This window comes from Phyllostomus hastatus, unplaced genomic scaffold (genome assembly GCF_019186645.2).
Source record: "Phyllostomus hastatus isolate PE091 unplaced genomic scaffold, TTU_PhHast_1.1 phas_contig_468, whole genome shotgun sequence".
Classification (NCBI taxonomy): Eukaryota; Metazoa; Chordata; class Mammalia; order Chiroptera; family Phyllostomidae; genus Phyllostomus; species Phyllostomus hastatus.
In genome coordinates, this window is record NW_025333884.1 from 3790030 (window position 1) to 3809764 (window position 19735).

Genomic DNA, 19735 nt, shown 5'->3' on the forward strand with positions numbered 1-19735 from the left:
ACCTGCTCAGGAAAGACTCAGTATGTGCTTCCAAAAGACTAGTTCTACTTAATGAGATGTGAGGCCAAATAAATACCTTGGATTTTCTGATTCCTATATGAATTTTATCTTTTAAGAGCAATACTTTTGCTCCAGCGCTCATTCATTCTTTTAGGAAGGAAACAATTCGATGCATAGGCATTTAGTGAGCATTTGTGTTCATCTGCTTCAAGTCACAGGGACGACAGATGTTGAACATGTACTTAGGTTCATTCTGAATGTTACCAGAATGCTGTGGAGTTGTGTAGCAAGGCGCTTAACCTCAGCTAGGATATCTGGGAAAGCTCTCCAAAGAAATGGTATGTAAAGCTGGGGCTTACAGGGTGGGGCGGACAAAGTCAGTGAAGATAGAGGTTTCATGGGAGGAGCTTTCGAGAAAGTAGTATGGAAGTCGGAGCTGCAAAAACATGGCGTGTTCAAAGAGTTTAAAGAAACCTAGCTTGGCTACTGCAGAAAGGGAGGCAGAGCCAGGGGTATGCATATCATGTGCACATTTTGTATTTTGCTACCTTTACCGAGTACCTACCTACTGCATACTGGGTACAGTACCAGGCTTTTCATGTCAGTTTTTCATCCCTCTCTCTCATGAGTCTTAATGAAGTGGTTTTTAGAGTTTTGTGTTTTAGAGATGACAAAACAGTCTTAGAGAGATTAAATGCCCTGCCCAAGTTAGTGTAGTTACTAAGTGGAGGAGCTGAGATTTTGAAGCCATGTCCACAGACTTGCACTTCCACTGGGTTTTTAGACTCTGGTCTACAAGAAAGATGGGAATATTCTGTAGCCAGGCATATATTTGGACCACTCAGTGAGTCCAGTCAATTTCTTCCTCTTGGACAAAGGACTTTGATTACCATCTGACAAAAATCCATTTCCCCACACTGCCTCCTAAGAACAACATGGTACTGTTTGTTTCTAGTTCCAGAGTCTAGCTGAGTAGAGGACAGACAAGACATGGAGACACTGAAATAGCGACTGGGACTTTGAGAAATTGTTTTCAACTGGTATCATTTGTTTCTCAATTTATTTTAAGCCCAAAGCACTGCTGTAGTGTATTTTTGTGACAAAAATAGACTATCTTTAACTATCTGCTCTAGCTTACAGCACACCGGCTCTTTAAAAATATATATATATATTTTTTATTGTAATATATATACTACAATGGCAACCCAAATCTGTTTTCAAAGAACAAGGAATTGCTCTGATCTTAACTAAGCCACCTTGTTCTCCTCCAACATCTAGTGATACTGAAATGTCTTTGTAAGGACCCAGAGTATTTCAGCTCAAGTCAGGAGTCACCTCTACTTCATAGAGAAAGGCCTTCTGAATACAGTTTCTCCAGTGGTGGAGAGGAGGCAAGCAGGTAAAAACTGATGTATAACACTGGTAAGTCCACATTCAGTGAGTATTGAGTCAGGAAGGACGTTTGTAAAAACTTTCCTGAAACCAGTGGACAGCGCCCCCCCGCCACTGCCCCTGTTCACCCCCTGTAAACATTGGCCATTCAGTCTGAACGGCAAGAGGGATTGACCCAGATTTGCTAGATGCTATGCCTTTATAGAGCAAAGAGCTGTGGTATTAGTTTATTCGAGGCCCCTGAGGGGACAACCTGCCTTTCTTTCTTTTTTCCCCCCATCATGCGAGAGGATTAGGGATGCTAGGAAGGCTGAGACTTCATGCCACTTCCTCACTATTCCCTAAATAAAGGTTCCCTGAGAGGGTGAGTGACCAGGTCAGAGTACCGACTGCCAGCTTGAAGGGAACAAGTCTAAGCATCTGCACTTTCATAATAGACTTTGCCACTAAGAACAAACACCCTCAGGTTTTCTCTTAAACTTGGGCTTCAACTTTTTCAAAGCCAGAAGGAGGAGCACCAGTTAACCAAGAATACATTTGGGGCATGAGCGAGTAGCCTAATTGGAAAGGTCTTTTTGAAGCTCTGTTGGAAATGTGAGGGAATCACTGCCAATCAGAAAGCCGTGATGTTGAATATGGAGTGCAAGAAAGTGCCTTGGGGGGAAGCCTGCAGTAACGTAGTTGATGGAATGTTTTGGTTTTTCTGTCAGACCAGCTACAGTTAGTCCAGGGTGTGCCACCATGCAACGTGGCAGACCATGTGACCACGAGTGTAACCTTTTAGGGCTTTGCTTGTATCAGTTTCACTCTGGAAAGGCAGAGTTGTCACCATTCAGAGGACACTGTCCCCATTCCAGTCTATATTCTGTATGTGTCATTCCTCCTTTAAAGGAAAAAATATAAAAAGGAGAATCCAACAGCCTGGATTCTGTTTTTTATTTCCTTTATTAGATATGTTACCAACCATTTGAAAGGATGTGCTAGGTGGTATGACTCCAGAGACCATACTTTCTGAACCTAAAATCTGGGTAAGTCATTTGACACTTATAAGGGCATTATTCATGGACTCCAGGAGAGAGTATTTGAAGTTGACGGTGTGGCATCACTACATAGCTGTAGCTGCTGTCCCCACAGAAGACAGAATATTCTGTATCCAGGAAGGCTGACTGACCTCTCCATTGGCTCCGAGGGAGACTCTTCTTTGTGGCTCAGTTGGTACTCACTCCTCTGATGCCTGGATCAGCTCTGTTTACTGTGGATATAAGTCTTCTCTTACCAATTAAATTGTAAGTTCATTGAGGGCGAGAGATGACTTTGGTTCGAGTATTAGCTCTACTGCTAGTTTGCTGTGTGACCTTGGCTATAATTCATTTAAAAAGACCAAGATTCTTGCCCCCTAGGAACTTAGCCCAGTAGGAGAGTGGCCATGTGTATACATAAATGACTGTCCCTGCTTGGTGCCCACAGGGAATTGATTATCTGTGATACAGTACTATTTGTATGCACAAGACCTTCTGAGCCTCACCTCTTCATATCCCAGTGAGAGCAGCACAGTGTTAGAAGAAAAAAACCTCTGTGCACACAGAGAAAGTCCTCATCTAAACGTGAAAAAATATCAAGAAACATTGGCCCTGTGCATTATTGAGACCTGGTTTTGTTTAGGAAATGTATTAAGTGCTTACTGCATGTCATGCTCTGGAACCCAGTCACTGGGCTAGTTTGTATAGTTTGTATAGTTGGACAGAAGGGACCCTTCTCCAGGCTGTCTGTTACTCCTTGGCTGGCATTCTGATCTCTTTCTTGCCCCATGGACATGGAGCAGGTGTGGAGTGGGCTTACCATCCGTCCCATAGGCAGGCAACAGACATCTTCCCAGTCTGGCAAACCTGGGACTTTCCCTTTAATGCTCTTTCCTCATTTAGGAAAAGCCAAGAGGCCAGAGGCACAATGCAGTCCACATGTCTCTTCAGTCCACTGCTGTACACCAGTGGTTCATTTGTTTCCTTTGCTACCTGTTAGTATCAGGGCTTAAGAATCAGGTGCAGTGTTCTTAAGGAAACTGAAGTAAAGAACAATGGACTGTTACTCATTCAAAAATATTTATCCAAAAAGACAAGGTGAGGATGACTCAAGCTGACCCAGTCCTTTGTTTGTGTCAGTGACATTTCATCAGGGAGATAGTTCATGCAAGGGAAAGACCCTCGGGACTTTGGCATTCACTGATCGCTGGCCTCTGCTTCCTGGCTCTGTCAGTGCTGAGTGTGGATCTCTCTGGGCCTCTTTTTTCATCTTTGAAATGAGGCTGATAACCCTTACCTTGAAGGCTGGTTTTGAGGTTTCAATTAATTGTGTAGAGCACCTAGCACAGTATCCTGCACACGACCAACTCCTCATCAATCACTGTTCTTTTCCGGTTTTCACTGAGTCCAACTCTAAACTTGGAGACACACGTGTTTACTGTTCTCAGGGCTTGGTTTCCTCTGGCTAGATTTTTTTTTTTTTTTTTTTTCAGTTCAGCCTGTTAAGTGAGTGCCCCCCAAAGAAGATGGATGTTAGGGTGGTGTTACTTTCTCCTCTCCAAGAACCCACTGCTGAGAGGGCTCCAGTGACTCCTAATGAGTGACAAATATCTGACCGGAGATTGAGACATCTGGCAGCCCACTCAGAAGAACAGCATTTCCATCTGACGTTTGCCCAGTAACTCCTCAGATACCTGATGTGGTGCTTGTTCTGTCAGCAGTCTGGCCCCGCTCTCCACATGCACCACAAAGTCTGGTTTCTTAGCTAGGGAAGTTTAGAATGAGTTGTGCAAGAATCCTGTACCCTGCAGAGCCTCTAGTTATTTCAAAGGGGTATTTGACATTCTGCAAACCAGACTATTTAAATGAGAGAGGTCAAGAGAGAAGGGAAGAGAGAGAGAGAGAGAATCTGTGTCACTCAGTAAGGGGAGTTGATACTGTTGCTAAAGCTTACTCTGTTTCCTTATTTGTGAGTTGAAGTGCTGAACTAGATCTCAGATACTTCAAGGTGAGAGGGCTCTGAGCAGTCCTCTAACTTAAAAGTCTTCCTTCTGATAGCAGAATCTCCTTGACAATGAGTACGGCAGATAGGTTGCAGCCTCTTCTTTGCTTACACAGCAGTCCCTTCATTTTTAAACATATGAGTTGTTTTGCTTTTAAAGTTCTCTTTACATTTACATCTCTCTTTCTATGTCTTCCTCTTATCTCTCCCAAAATCAACCTTTGAATTATACACAATAATCTGTGTTCTTTTCCGTGAGATAGTCCTATAGCTATTTGAAATAGTTGCCATAGTGCCTCGGTCTTCCCTTCTTCCAAAACCCATGCTCAAACATTATTGAGATATTTGCTCCAAAATTATTCAGTTCCTTTATTTTGAAACACACATGAGGAAAAAATGCTTTAAACAAATAGGAAATGTCCTAAAACCACAGGAATACAACTGAAATTTTGGCCTTTGTTAAAATATCTACTGAAGAGGGGGGTAACCAAATAGGATCAAGGCAAATGGACCCAGGTGTATCTCCAGCAATGGGATTGATTTTCAGGTTAGTAAGAGCAATTTGGAAGGTTTACTCATAAACATGTACAACCTATAAACCTAAACGTATTTAGGGGTCTCTGCATACAATCCACCAATCTGGCTTCCAGGTTGGGGTCAGCTGTTCCCTTCCTTGTCCTGCCCACTCTCATTCCTTGTGGAACCCTTTGTGTGGGAACAGATCGCTTCCTGTTTAGTCTGAGATTCTTTGAGGACTTCCTGTGCATACGAACAGTGGCAAAAAAAAAAAAATCAGCTGAGAATAAAATATATACATGAAAGAGGGAACAAGCCATTTCCGGGCTGCTGGTTGACATTATCTGAAGTAACAACCCAAAGGCAAAGACAATCCAATCTTCATACAGCCTGCTAACAGCTGACTGAGTCAGTATGGAGGATTGTAATGCAATGTGAATGGATCCTGGGGTCCCAGAGAAGAGCCACGCACTCCACAAAGCCTGGCCCTGGCCCACTGCAACATGCTCACTCTGTGGGGGACCAGTGACACAACCTCAAGGTTTTGGGGATTGGCTGCCGTTCTCCTCGTACAGGCTGCCTGAGGCCAGCAGTCTCTGACTTCAGATTTTTTACAAAGAAGTAAGGAAAAACAAATTAATGATTTATGATATATTTCTAAATAAAATAACCAATCTAGACCATTTCTCTAGCATCTTCTACTTACATGAAGTACAATATAAAACAGTTAAGCTTTGGGGTCTAATAGACCTGGGTTTGAATCCTGACAGGCAAGTTCTGTGACTTCAGCCAAGTGATTAGTATTTCAGGGACAGCACCCTGCTCTCAAGGTGAAATGGTATGATGGAGTGGAGGCGGCTCTGTGCCTAGCATACAGTACTCATCCAATAAAAGGAAAACCCTTACTGAAGGAAGACGGGGTGAGTGCCTTCATCATTATGTGTGGCTGCAGCCGGATAACAGTGAATCCAGCAGTGTTCTCTCCGTACTGTGTGACCTGTTAACTCTAGAATCTCTGAATGTAGAAAGATGACTGTCTGGGTTTCAGTGACATTCTTTTTTCATTTTACTAATCCCAACTTGGCAGAATTTGCCTGTCAAAATAAACAGCAACAACTGTTCTTCAATAAAACTGAGACTGGTATTAAGGGGAAAAAAATGGAACTTCTAAGAGAACCTACAAGGAAGTTATTTCTAATCATCATAAAGGCTTCTAACTATAGTTCTAGTAAGTAGACAATAAATTTTAATTTATACTTCCTCTCCACCCTCACTCAATACTAGAACCAGACAAGGATGTGTTCTAACAATCTAAGTTAGCTAGGAAATTTAGCCTCCATCAATTAAATATTTACTTTGTAGCAGACACTTGCTTAAGTTCTTGATATGCAGTACTTCATTCCGGATTCACAACAGATCTGTGGGTGTGGGTGTTGAGAATCCCATTCTACAGGTGAAGAAGCAGAGTCCTAGAAAATTCAGTTACTGTCCATGTCAGTTCTGTCTGACTGCAAAACCTGTGCTCTTGACCCACTGTGTTTCATTGCTTTCTTCAGAAAGTTCTTGGGATAGGCAGGCAGTAACCAGATGATTGGATAATTGATTAAGGGTACATTACAATCTGGGTAACTCCTAATAGTCATCAAGACCCACGGACAAAATACCAGGGCCTTTGGAGACAGAACCTCCTGGGTTTGAATCCCAGCACTGTTACTTACTAGTTGTATCATTTAGGCACGTGACATTTTTCCTTGGTAAAATGGAATGTCAATGAAGTTTAAGAGAAATAATATTGGGGGTGGGCAGGAAGAGATTAGTCAGAGAACATATATGCATAGCCCACAGACACAGCAATGTAATGATGGGGAGGCAGGGGTGGGGGGAGGAGGCGGTTGGGTGGACGGGGGCAAACGGGGGAGGATGGAGGACATCTGTAATAGTGTCAATAAATTTTTTCTTTATTTTTAAATAAATAATATTTGGGACTTGCTTGGTACATAGTAAGCTCTCAAGTAGTTGATCTGCCTACTGCATGAGGAAGATGCTAGGGAAGAAAAGACGAAGAGTTACATCTTCTTTATTACATTTGATGAGTTAGTTTTACCCTTTTCTAATGCAGAAGCCTTTAACACCAGGCTGATATAGAAGGCAATTCTTACTGAGAGCTTTCAGCCCTAGTAGAATACATGCCTATCTCTGTTCTTTTTTTTTTTTTTTTTTTAGATTTTATTTATTTATTTTTAGAGAAGGGAAGGGAGGAAGAGAAACATCAATGTGTAGTTGCCTCTCGTGAGCCCGCAACCCAGACATGTACCCTGAGTGGGAATGGAAGTGGCAACCCTTTGGTTTGCAGGCGGGCACTGGGTAACACTTGAGCCACACCAGCCAGGGCCCTATCTCTGTTCTTTAAAGAGGAAATTAATAGTTTTCAGTTCCATCTTTTATCTTTTTAACAGTTTAGCCATCTTTGAGTATATAACATCTATTACCCATTCAGGGTGTTTGGAAAACTTCCTGTTTATGCCAGTGCACCCCTGATAAAGGATGTAGATAGTCATCTCACTGTTATTAAATAAACGTGGCCCACTTCTTGTAAACACCTTTGTTTCTCATGGTCAGAGTGTGGTTGTGTGATACCTTGCTGGCATCTTGTGCAATGTTTGGAGGCTAGAAAATACAAAATCAGATGAACAAGTGGGTCTGTATCTTGCTTGGAACCTGTACAGTAGTTTCCACACCACTGTGAGTTCCCTTTTGGAGGCCTTCCTGGCGTGTGGGTGTGTGATGAGACTCACTTTGTTTTTCTGCTTGCTTTTCTCTCTTCCTGAACAGAAACCAAAGCCCAAACCCCGGCCATCCATCACGAAGGCAACCTGGGAGAGTAACTATTTTGGGGTCCCCTTAACAACCGTCGTGACTCCAGAGAAGCCAATTCCTGTTTTTATTGAGAGATGCATTGAGTACATTGAAGCCACAGGTAAGCACATTACCTCAGAGCCAGTTACAGCTCTCACTGTCTGCAGGACCCTTTCCGGGGTCTGAGCCACCCGGAGATTCTGGGATCAGCTCTCGTTGAGTGTGCAATGGATGCTTGCTGAGAAGGAGCTGATCCTTCCCAGCAGCTCTCCGTGTCCCCTCTGCATCTCCATAGCTGTGAGGCTCTGGTGTGGGGTCTGGTAGAGCTTTCAGAACGTGGAGCAGTCCTGTCCTCAGGGCTGCGGTTGTGGCTGACCCAGGTCCCTTCTGTGTCCCTTCAGTTCCCTGTCATAGCATGCAGCCTGTTGGTCAGTTTCTTGAGGGTAGAGAAAGGGTTTTGTTTCTCATTGTGTCCTCAGCATTAGACTGGACACAAATAATAATACATTTTGGTTTAATAAAATGAATGACTAGTGACTGTTACAGCCTTTGGCCACTGATCAGGTGCCTGAGACTCTTATATTGACAGATTTTTTTTTATATACTGAAGTTAGAAACCAGCTCAGTGCTTGGGTATCTTCTGGTCAAACAGCTGCATTTCAACTAACCTGATAACTTGGTGTCACTGCAAAGGCCACTATCTTAAAATATTTTCTGCATTGTTCTTGAAGTGACACAATTTTACCTATGTTAAACATTTATTTCATTATTTCATCCACTTAGAGCTTTCATAATGTGTCTTCTGGCCTCTCTTTTGAAACCCCTGGAGCATACAGTTTCATGCTATTTTTTCCCTTTTTCTTCTCCTGGATGCTTTCAGAGCTGATGAGCTTCGAGGAGAAGGAGGTACAGCATGCACGGGGTTATGTGAATTCTTGAGCATTAATAGTTGAGCTCAAGAATATAGGCTTAAACTGATTTGAAACCAGGGTGGGGATTATGGCCTTCCTATGTGTTCTTCTTGATTACAGTGTTATCTATAGTGATATTAAGTATTGTGTTGTGCTGAAAGTCTGCGAGGCTCTGCTGCTAATTTCAGCAGTATTATATTAAGTTGACTGACTGGTATAAGTATTTCCTTAGGATGTGTGGAATCAGGGAAACTAGGTTTCAGGTCGAAGCCCGCTAAAGCTATTGTTATTTGCAGGATTTTCCCTGCAGCCCTCTAGGGTGGAATCATAGCAAGCACTTTGTATAATCACAGCAGATCTGTGGCTTTGTTTATTAGTCTGTCCTGTAGCCAAAGCTTTTTTTGAATATCCATCTTTTGGACATGGGTCTTTGTATCAGTTTCTTCCTGTCACCTCTCCCTTGGGGTAAGAGAAAATCGGCACAAAAGCAGTTCAGTGATTAAAGCCTCTCTTGTTGAACCAACATTTTAGAGAGATGGTTTGTGGCATTGGGAGGAGGTGGGGGGGTGACACTTTTTCCCTTACTTTTTCTTAAATTTCGGATTTATAGGAAAGTTACAAAAATTACAAGTTGTAACAAATGAAAGGTTACAAAAAATTCTCAGGTTTCCCAAATGTTAACATTTTACCACTTTCCCTGTATCACTTTCCCTCTATGTTTGTATCTTTTTTCTGAAATGTTTGCAAGTTACAGATATGATGCACCTTTACTCCTAAATACTTCGGTGGGTATTTCCTAAAAACATTCTCTTATATCACCATGCAATTTTGAAAACTAAAACATTAACATTAATGCAGTATTAACCTATCTAATCCATAAATATTTTCATTCATTGGTTGTTCCATTAATGTCCTTTACAGCAAAAGACAGGTTTTGTGGGGTGGGTGGGTTGGTTGGTTGGTTGGTTGGTTGGTTTGTTTGTTTGTTTGTTTGTTTTGGCCCAGGATTAATCCCAGACCACATGTTACGTTTAGTTGTCAAGTGTCTTTAGTCTCCTTTAAACCATTCGGTCTGTCTCAGTAATTTTAAAGAGTGCAGATCAGTTATTTTATAGGATATTCCTCAACTTGAGTTTTTGTTTTTCGTGTTTTGTTTTGTTTTTCTCAATGTTTCCTCATAATTAGGTTCAGGTTTGCATTTTTGGCAGAAGCAGCAGGGAGGCAATGTTGCGTCCTTCTCAGTGCATCACACCAGGTGGCATGTGATGTCAGTCTGTCCCATCACTGGAGATATCTACCTTGATCCCTTGATTAAGGTGGTTGTGTCTGCCAAGCTTCTCCACTGTAAAGCTTTTTGTGCCCCTTTGTAATGAATAAGTATTTTGTGGGGAGGTGCTTTGAGACTGTAAGCATCTGATTTCTCCTAACACTTTCACCTCTAGTTTTAGTACCCACTGATGACTCTGGCCTGAGACAATGATCACTGTCATTCTTCCAACTCTGTAATTTTTTCAGCATTTGTTGGCTAGGATTTTCCTCTCTGGGAGAGCTTCGCCTTCTGGAGGAGCCTTTTGTGAGTGGCCTCCCTGAGTGGCCGGCCTGTGGCAGCACCAGATGCTGGAATGTTGCCCGCACACCCTTAGCCAAGCACAGCAGTGGGCTTGACCTGCCCTGATCACCTGGCTTCTCTCACTCTCGGGTTGTGATTAGCTTCTTTTTTTTTTTTTTTTTTTTACACCCAGTGACAAACTTGTACTCTTGCTCTTCTACTTGTGAACCCGCTCAGGTATGAAGACTTTCTCAACCGAACCTACAGTCTGCTGCCAAGCTGCTGCTTCTCCTAAAGCTCTGTTAGACTGCATCACTGCCCTCCCTGTCACCAGAAAGCTTGGAGCCTCTGGGACGTCTCTGACTCATCCAGTCAGTTCCCAAGTCAGTTGCTTCTACTTTGAAATAGCTTGGCTCTGCCCCCTCCACTTCAGTTCCATTGCCCCATCATCACCCTCCTTCTCAGTCCCTCCTGATTATGTGACAGTTCCACAGAAAAACTCTTCTTGCCTCCTCGTTCCTACCAGGTGCTGGCTGCACTCGTGACTCCTCCCTCTCACATGCAGCACGGCCGTGCTATGCTTGTCCCCCTGCCTTCCTCTCCCTCTGTTTCTCTCCCCTCCCTTCATTCTTTTCTCTTTTCTACCGCCCCTTTTCTGTTTTCTTTTATAGCAGACAGTAATTTTAAAATTGTTTTACAAGAATACAAACAATATATTAGAAGAACACAGACCAAGCAGTATTTCTTTGCTTCACATGTGCCCTTCATATGTCTGAAACGTGTCCCACATTCCTCCTGCCTCTGGAACTTGTCCTCATTCTTCAGGACTCCCCCACCCCGGCAGCACTTCAGTGTTGCCTCCCCGGTGTTTCTTCTCAAGCACATTTCCATTTCCTGAGAACAGGATTCTCTGTTCTCCCATCTGCCTAGAGCCTGGCACCCAGTATACATTCAATTGTTGATTAAATGAGTGGTTTCCAACCTGGAACACCTAAATTTTATTGTTTTCTTCTTTCTTTGTCTTTTTAAATTTTAGTCATGTCCTTCCCTTCATTGGTATTAATTTGTACTTTTTATAGAAGAGGAAATTCAGCCTGGTATCTGTGAACTTAGTGTGTGTGTTGGGAGGTGGTCCTTGTGTATCCCATTTTCTTCCTTCCTCCCTCCCTCCTTCCTGCTTGCTTGCTTCCTTCCTCCTCCCCGCAAGACATGCGCACTGATTTTAGAGAGGGGAAAGAGAAAAAAACACTGATGTGAGAGAGAAACATTGATAGGCCACCTCCTGTGTGCTCCCAACTAGAGACTGAACCCACAACCCAGACATGTGCCCTGACCAGGAACTGAACTGGTGAACTTTCTGTTTACAGGACAATGCTCCGACCAATTGAGCCACACTGGCCAGGGCTGTACTCCATTTTCTAAAAGAACTTTTTTCCTATTTATATTATTAAAGTATATTCATTTGTAGAAATTAAACAAAAGAATATGAAAAAGAATTTAAAGATTCATTGCTTTCCACTTACTGAAAACCACTGTTAATGGTTTGATATATTTCCTTACAATCTGCTTTCTTTGCACATGTATATAAGTTTTTACTTTTACATAATTCAAAATAGCGGTGTGACAGTTCTCAAAATTTTTTTTAGCATAACTTAGATGAGGCAAAAGAGCCCTGAATTCACCCACCAGCTTACTGACTCCTGTTTTCCTGCAGCAAAAGAATTCAGTAACCAGGAGTTGGGTTAGAGGACCATATCTTCAGAACCACTGCTTTTTAAACCAGGCATTGTTTTGTGAGCATGCTCCAGTCATCAGACTCTCGGAAAACATGGCTTTTAATGGCTGCATCTTATTCCGTTAAACAACTCTATCACAGATCATTTAATCATTCCTCTGTTGTTTGGCCTGTATAGCATTTTCTCCTGGTGTTCTTTAAAATAAAGAAACAGATTAGCTAGGGAGACGTTTTAGAATAGTGATACAGAGCTTCAGATCTAATTAGACTGGGGTGTGAGTCTTTGTCCTGCCGTTTGCTCCTCCGTAAACTGAGGGTGATGGCAGGACCTTCCTCCCAGGGCTGCTGTGGGGGTGCGTGGAGCTTGCCCGTGAGGCGCTGGGCGTGGGCCTGGCACACAGGAGTGCTCAGTGTGTGCCAGTCATCGATGTGAGCGGCGCCCTCCGTACATTTGGCCTTCCTTCCCGTGGCTTGTCAGACTTTACCATTACATGTAAACATCCGTGATGTTTTTCTTTCCTCCCCATCTTTCAAATTTGAAAAATTGTAAAACCCATTGCAAAGTTGTAAGAGTAATACAACAGTGACCTAGTACTCGCCAATCGTTGACATTTGCCACATTTCCCGGTTCTCCCTTAATTTTTATAGTTGCTGAACGATTGGAGAGCAAGCTGCAGACCCTGTGTCACCGTGTTCCTGAAAGTCTCATCATAGGTCCCTGAGCTTCAGGACTTTTCCTCCATGACTGTAGTAGCACCACTTTTAAGAACTGTAGCATTAATTTGATAGTGTTTTATATAAATAGTCTGTATTTAAATATACACATTTAACATAAAACCATCTCTTACAGCTGACTTTTTGTTCCAGGAGCCAATTAATATTCATAGTGCATTCAGCTATTGCCTCTTCATCTCTGTTAGCCCAGAACAGTTCTCTCTGTTCCCCCCACCTTGTTTTTTAATGACGACCTTTTTTGAAGAGTCCAGACAGTTGTCTTGTATAATGTCCCTTTGTGTGGTGTGCTGTCTGTGCCTCTCCATCATCCCTAGCCCCTTCTGACACCATCCGTAGCCACCTCATCATGCGGCTCCTGTCTGAGCAGAGGGCTGGAATGGAAGATGCTGTGTTTCTCCTTGGACAGGGCACACCTGTGAGTGGGGCGTGGGGGCACTCTAGGGTTTCATGGAATGATGGATGAATTATGGATTCAGTTTTTCCCAGCCCCCACTGACACGCACTTTCCTTAGGGAAAGCCTGTGCTGCCACTTGACCTCCCTGTCCCATCTCTCCCTCTTATTCTTGGTAGAAATTGCCATTGACCCCATGGCAGTCACTTGTAGCTGATTGGAAATGATACCTCAAATGAAGCTTGTTTTCCAGGCCTGCCCCATGCAGTTCAAAGTCGAAAGTCATTTCCCTGTTTTTGTATCTGTCTCATACACCTTGGCACTTTGCTTGTTCTGGCAAATAACATATTGCATCATCACTTTCAAGGGCAGTGCTTGGGGAGTTTATGCTCTTGCGGGCAGTGGTGGGGAGGAAACCCAGTATCCCTCTCCTTTAGGCCTTCATTGCCACCCACCTGCGTCTTCCCGGCCAGTGTCACAGCCAGTGGCACTGTGGAAAACAAAACAAACCAGAACCTTGTGGTGAGGAGGGGGTGGCATGACCATTATGATTTGTGACAGCTTGAACCATTCCATGTATTACAAATATTTTTCTACTTATAAGAGCAATATAATCATTTACTATTTAAAATTCCAATTATTATAAATGTCCATAGATGTTCTATAGGTATGTGACAGAAAGTCCCTTATAATCCCAATCTCCAGTAGTCTGCAGTAATAGCTGGAGTGTCTTTTTTTTTTTTAAGATTTATTTATTTATTTTTAGAGAGGGAAGGGGGGGAGGGAGAGACAGAGAGAGAGAGAGAGAGAGACACACACAGAGACATCAGTGTGCGGTTGCTGGGGGCTGTGGCCTGCAACCCATGCATGTGCCCTGGCTGAGAATCGAACCTGCGATACTTTGGTTTGCAGCCTGTGCTCAATCCACTGAGCTACGCCAGCCAGGGCATAGCTGGAGTATCTTTTCTGCTAATACTGCCCCCCAAAATGTTTAAAAACATGAGATCATGTGCATACTGTTGTGCAGCTTGTTTGCAGTTTATTTTAATTTAATACTGTATACCTTGGGCATCTCTTTATTTCATAATTGTTGACCTGGTTAGAGGCAGGGTCTATGGACTTGTCGGGAGAGAAGCTTTGTTTGCAGGCAACTCCAGGGTCTAGGGGTGGCCTGTGGCAGGGTCCTGTGACTGCTGTGTCCCCTCCCCAAGGTTTGTGAGTCCGTTGCTAAGTCCTCCTAGCACAGGTCACAAGGAAAGGACCACTGCCTTGCCGCCTGCAAGTCTGCAGCTCCTGCGCATATTGCTGAGACTCTACATTAGAGCTGCCCCCTCTTATTCTGAGGTTAGCCCAGAACCCATGGGTGGGGTGGCTCTGGTTTGCACCTGTCTTTTTTCCTGCGCTTTTGGAACAGTTTATTTACCCTTGTTTTGTATTTTCTAAAATTGGAATGTGTTCAAGAAATTGCCAGTTGGTAGAAGAGCTTCCAGATTGATTTACAGATGCTTTTAGCCCCAGCCCAGGGATAGCCTCGGTGCTTGCTGTGGTAATAGGATATTAGATTTTCACTCTCACAGCTCTGGTTACAGGGGAAGGCTGGAAGGGGGGCATTTAACTACCACAGCTGCTCTGGGGTCACCACTGGGAGGGGTCTCCTGGGGGTCAGACAGACTTTATCTTTTGGCCAAAATGCTTTTTCTTCCAGTTTTCACCCACATGGAAGATTGGCAGAGGCCATGTGACTCCTGCAAGAGCACTGGCCCTGCTAATCTGAGTTCTCTATGCATGGCAGGAAGGAGACATATTCAGTTTGGTCCAGTGTGTATCTCACTGGAGTCCAGGGGAGTACCTAGGTTTAGAGCCTACTCACAATCCTCCTGAGATTAATTTCTCGGGATGAGTACGGTATCTTTCCACCTCACTGTGGTCGCAAAACTAAGGGTTTAAATCCTGAGTCTCCGGGCCAATTTTGAGTCACGGCTTTCCCCCCACAGTTGGGGGAAATACTCTTGTCCTCCAGTGGAGAAACCTCCTGAGGGAGCTTCCAGGTGGCAGCCCTTCCCACCCCAGGCCCAGGCTCACTTGCCAGTCATTTAACTAAAAACAGCATTATCTGTAAGTGGTTTTTTAAAATAATGCCTGAGACCAAACATCTCCCTTTTTCTGTGATTTTTTTAACTTTTTCTGTTGGCAGTGGGAGGGTGCAGGGCAACAGGGGCAGTCCTTTTCTTAATTGCTTTGCCCACTGAGAGGTGACCAATCCCCAGCACCTCTAGCAAGTGCTGCAGAGGGCTAAGAAAGCAGTTGTTCCCAGTGAGAAACAGTTTCATTTAGGTAGAAGTCCCCCTCATTTCCATCTCAACTTATAATGTATTCAAACCATATCATATAAATAACTGTAGGCCACGGTTTTATTATTGCATCTTAATTTCAGTTAGTCCCTGTGGAATGGAAAACTCCCTGTAGTCAAGGAAGCCTGGCAGCTGATTAAAACAATAATGCCAGAGATGGCCTCCATTATGTTGACCCTCCCATTTTCTATTCCCGACACATTTATTGTGTGCTTGCTGTGGTCCAAGCACTGCACAGGGCACTCGGCAGATGTGCTCTCATTTCACAGGAGATTTGGTTGCTCTAAGATACCAGATGTGGTGGGAAGCTGGCCCTTCAAAGAGGGTCAGGGGACATCACTATGAGGAGATCTTGGTGTCATCAAAGTCCAGCATTAACCTGGCTGGAGAGAAGGTGGCAGCATTTATATTCTCTTCCTTACTCTTTGGTGTGGAATCTCCCACAAAACCTGGTCATGGAACCGGGGTTTGGTCTGCAGGGCAGCATAGCACCTACCTGGACACAATGCTGTGGTTGAAATTTTCTGTTTTCAAAGCCCTTTGCTAGAGGGTGTAAGACTGAGCCACACAGACCTGCCGTGGGGTTTCAGTGCCTGCACATAGCAGACTGTGTAATGCAAGAGAGGCCTTTTTCTGTTTGCCTTCTGGGGTACTGTTTATTGAGGGGCAGCAGAATCAGGTCAAGTTTGACCTCATGTCTGGTTGAGTGGGAAGTATAGGATCTAGCACCAAGTGTTTGTAGAAAAACTTCCTGATAAGTTACTATTAGGTCTAAAAATATTTAGTTTGCCATCTTTTCATTGGAGAGGTGGCAGATTTTATTTATTTAACAGATATTTATTGAATATTTATACTAATTAAGCATCTTCTATATGCTAGGCAGTGTTGAACTAAAGTTTTCTCTTACAAGGTCCAGGGGTAATGGAGATAGACGTAATCACACAGATGCATAACAAGTTCAAGTAAGGAACCTTACTGAATTTTAAAATCACTGGGGAATAAAGTGACAAACAGGAGCACCAATTGATGATCTGGGGCAGTTGGAACCCTTGCCCACTGCTGCTGGGAATATAAATGGGTATATAAACTCACTTTGGAAAATTCTTTGGTAGTTTATTAAAAGTTAAACAGCCCTGGCTGGTGTGGCTCAGTGGATTGAGTGCTGGCCTGCAGACCAAAAGGTTGCTGGTTGGATTCTGGGCCAGGGCTTATGCCTGGGTTGCAGGCCAGGTCCCCAGTAGGGGGCACATTGATGATTCTCTCCCTCCCTTCCCCTCTCTCTAAAAATAAATAAAATCTTTTTTTTTTTTTAAGTTAAACATACACTTACCACTCATAGGTATTTGCCTAAGAGAAGTGAAGACATGTCCACACAAAGACTTGTACTCAGCTATTTTCAACAGCTTTGTTCTTGAAATCCCAAACTGGAAACCATCCATCCACAGGTTAATAAATGAGCTGGTCTAGCCATCCACTGGAATACTACTCGGGAGCCAAAAGGAACGAATTCCTGCTGCATGCACCAACATGGTTGAAGATGAACTCATTAAAAGCTGAGAGTGATAGAAGCCAGACACAAGGACTACAGGTTATGATTCCAGTTAAACCCAGCTCTGGAAACTGCAGACTAATCTAAAGGGACAGCAGGCTTATTGGTGGTTGCCTGGGAGCTGGGAGGGGCAAGAATTGATTGCAGAGGGGTATGGGAAAACTTTTAGGGGCCATGAAAATGTTTTATATCTTGATTATGGTGATGATTTCACTCCTGTATACATAGTTCAGTAACCAAATTGTATAATTGTTTTTGGTTTGTTCATGTCTTTTACTAACCCATATACAACGACTTGTCTTCTGGTTTGTTGAAGCAATGGGTCAGACCACATTGGCCCCAATAATGTCTGTTGAAGTGGCCGGCCATGAAAACTGCAGCACCGCGGTCACCTGAAGGGCACTACCGATGAGGGTGACTGATTTATGCTATTCTCATTATTTTGTAGTATTTCAGGACAGCCGGCTTACCCTTCTTTTTCTTACGCTTATTCTTTTTGGGAGTGGTATGAGATGTCTTCCTTTTCTTAGCCCCACCACGAAGTCTCAACCCAAGATGCACAGTGGCCTCCTTGTGAATGTTGTAGTCTGACAAAGTATGCCCATCTCCCAGTTGCTTGCCTGCAAAGATCAGTCTTTGCTGATCAGGAGGAGTTCCTTCCTTACCTTGGCCTTTACATTTTCTATCGCATCTGAGGGTTCAACCTCAAAAGTGATGGCCTTCTCTGTAAGGGTTTTCAGGAAAATCTGCATCTTGGTGGCAGTTCCACTACAGATGATGAATCAGAAAGCCCAAATGATGTACTTTTTTAATGGATACAGTTTATTGTACAATATATAAATTATTTATCAATAGTCGATTTTTTTAAAAGATTTTATTTATTTATTTTTAGGGAGGGGAGAAGGGAGGAAGAAAGGAGACAAACACTGAATCACTGTGGAAAGGTTTTCTGGGAACTTGCTATTTGCATGGCTTCAGAATATCAACCAACACATTCACTACCAATTAGAAAGAGAAATTTACGTTTATAATGGAGAAGTGTGGAGGTGACTACTTTAACAAGGTGATCAGCCCTGACACCCACCACTGGCAATTCAGGCTAACTTTGTGTGCCTCCGTGCCAGAAATGCTTAATCTGAAGCTTATCATGAGGAAACAATCAGTTAAATTCAGAATGTGATACAAGATAGGTGGCCTAGACTCAATAAAAAGGTCAGGGTCATGGAAAAAAGTTTGGAGGCCTAATGCAACCTCTGCATGTATAATGTGAACCCATTTCCCACTTACATAATCAAGTCCGTGAGCTTTGGGGTCACCCTGGCATCCTGCCTTTCCCATGCAGTAGCTGGCCTTAAGCTATTTAAACGTCATTTTCCTGTTCCTTCAAGTTGGGAATAAAAATAATAGCGCCTTCAAAAGGCAGTTTTTTTTGAACTGAATAAACACCTGTTTATAATGTTCTTAGAATGCCTGGTCCACAGTAATCAACCAGTCATTGATAGCCATCATTTTGGTGGCTCCTGTCACTGACTTGCTGTGGTGTGGAAAGCCACACAGGATATTCCTCCAAACAGTAAGAAATGAGATTGGACAATGTCTGTAGGCAGTGTTTAAAAACTCACTAAGTGTAGCATCCATTAAGAAAAGTATACTCCTCATAAGTACAGCTCAATGAATAGCCACAAATGGAACACACCTGGTGTAACAAGCACCCAAGTCAAGAAACAGGAGATGTCCAGCCCCAGCCCCAGCCCCACCCCAGAATCCTCTTACGAGGTATAACCGCTACTTGGTATCTAACCATTATGGAATAGTTTTGCCTGCAATTTTTTTAAGTTATGGTTTTTTAGACAGAGGGGAAGGGGAGAAAGAAAGAGAAACATTAATTTGTTATTCCAGTTATTTATGCATTCATTGGTTGTTTCTTGTGTGTGCCCTGACCAGGGATTGGACCTGCAACCTTGGTGTATCGGTATGATACTCTGACCAACTGAGCTACCCAGCCAGGCTAGTTTTGCCTAATTTGTTCTTTAAAAATGAACTCAGATCAAATGTAGTTTTGGTCTGGCTTCTTTTACTCAGCATTATATCTTGAGTTCATCTGTGGTTGAATTTATAAATTTATCCATGGTTGTGTGTGATTGTAGATCATTTATTCTCTTTGCTGTATACTATTCTATCGTGTGAATAACCCACAATTTATTTATTCATTCTAACTCTTCACGGACATTTGGGCAGTTCCTAATTTGGGGCTATTGTGAATAATGCTGCTAAGGACATTTTTATACATGAATTTTGGTGCATTTGTGTGTGCTCATGGACTTCAGATATGTAGCCAGGAGTGAGACAGTTTTTAATAATTAATTTTAGCATGTGAACATGATGGTTTAAAAGATGTTTTGAAGCACGTATCAGTCCCTGAGGGGTAATAATCTACGGGGCTGAGAGCTAAACCAGTAAGGGGAGTTCTGCTACCTATTTGTGGCTTTGTATTTCCTACCTTTTAAGGGATACAGGGGGTCCTGGCAAGGGGGTGTGTGGGTACACAAAGCTATCTCACCCTTTCTTTGAGCAGCCGGATTTTTCCCATCTGCAAAGTGTGCCTGGCTGGAATAATCTTGAATCTTTCCAGGACCTCGTGGTATAGCTCTGCTCTTTGCTGTGGTTTCAGAGTTGAGACTGTGGTTAGCAGTGATCTTGATAACGCCATGGTTTTTACTTGCCCGGT

The 19735-nt window shown here is 43.1% G+C and overlaps 1 protein-coding gene and 1 pseudogene across 2 annotated transcripts in view; one reads left to right on the forward strand and one right to left on the reverse strand.

The window, feature by feature from the left end:
- ARHGAP35 (Rho GTPase activating protein 35) overlaps positions 1-19735 on the forward strand; it is a 113544-nt gene that overhangs the window by 49149 nt on the left and 44660 nt on the right. Inside the window, exons 3-4 of one of the 2 annotated variants that reach the window (XM_045845062.1) lie at positions 7762-7906; positions 16904-17008. In XM_045845062.1, coding sequence (XP_045701018.1) covers positions 7762-7906; positions 16904-16908 — 150 coding nt within the window. In that variant the 3' untranslated portion in view covers positions 16909-17008. Of the gene's footprint in view, positions 1-7761; positions 7907-16903; positions 17009-19735 lie in introns of those variants that run through there. The other variant, XM_045845061.1, reaches the window with a different exon arrangement.
- Positions 17284-17759, reverse strand: LOC123823064 (annotated as a pseudogene).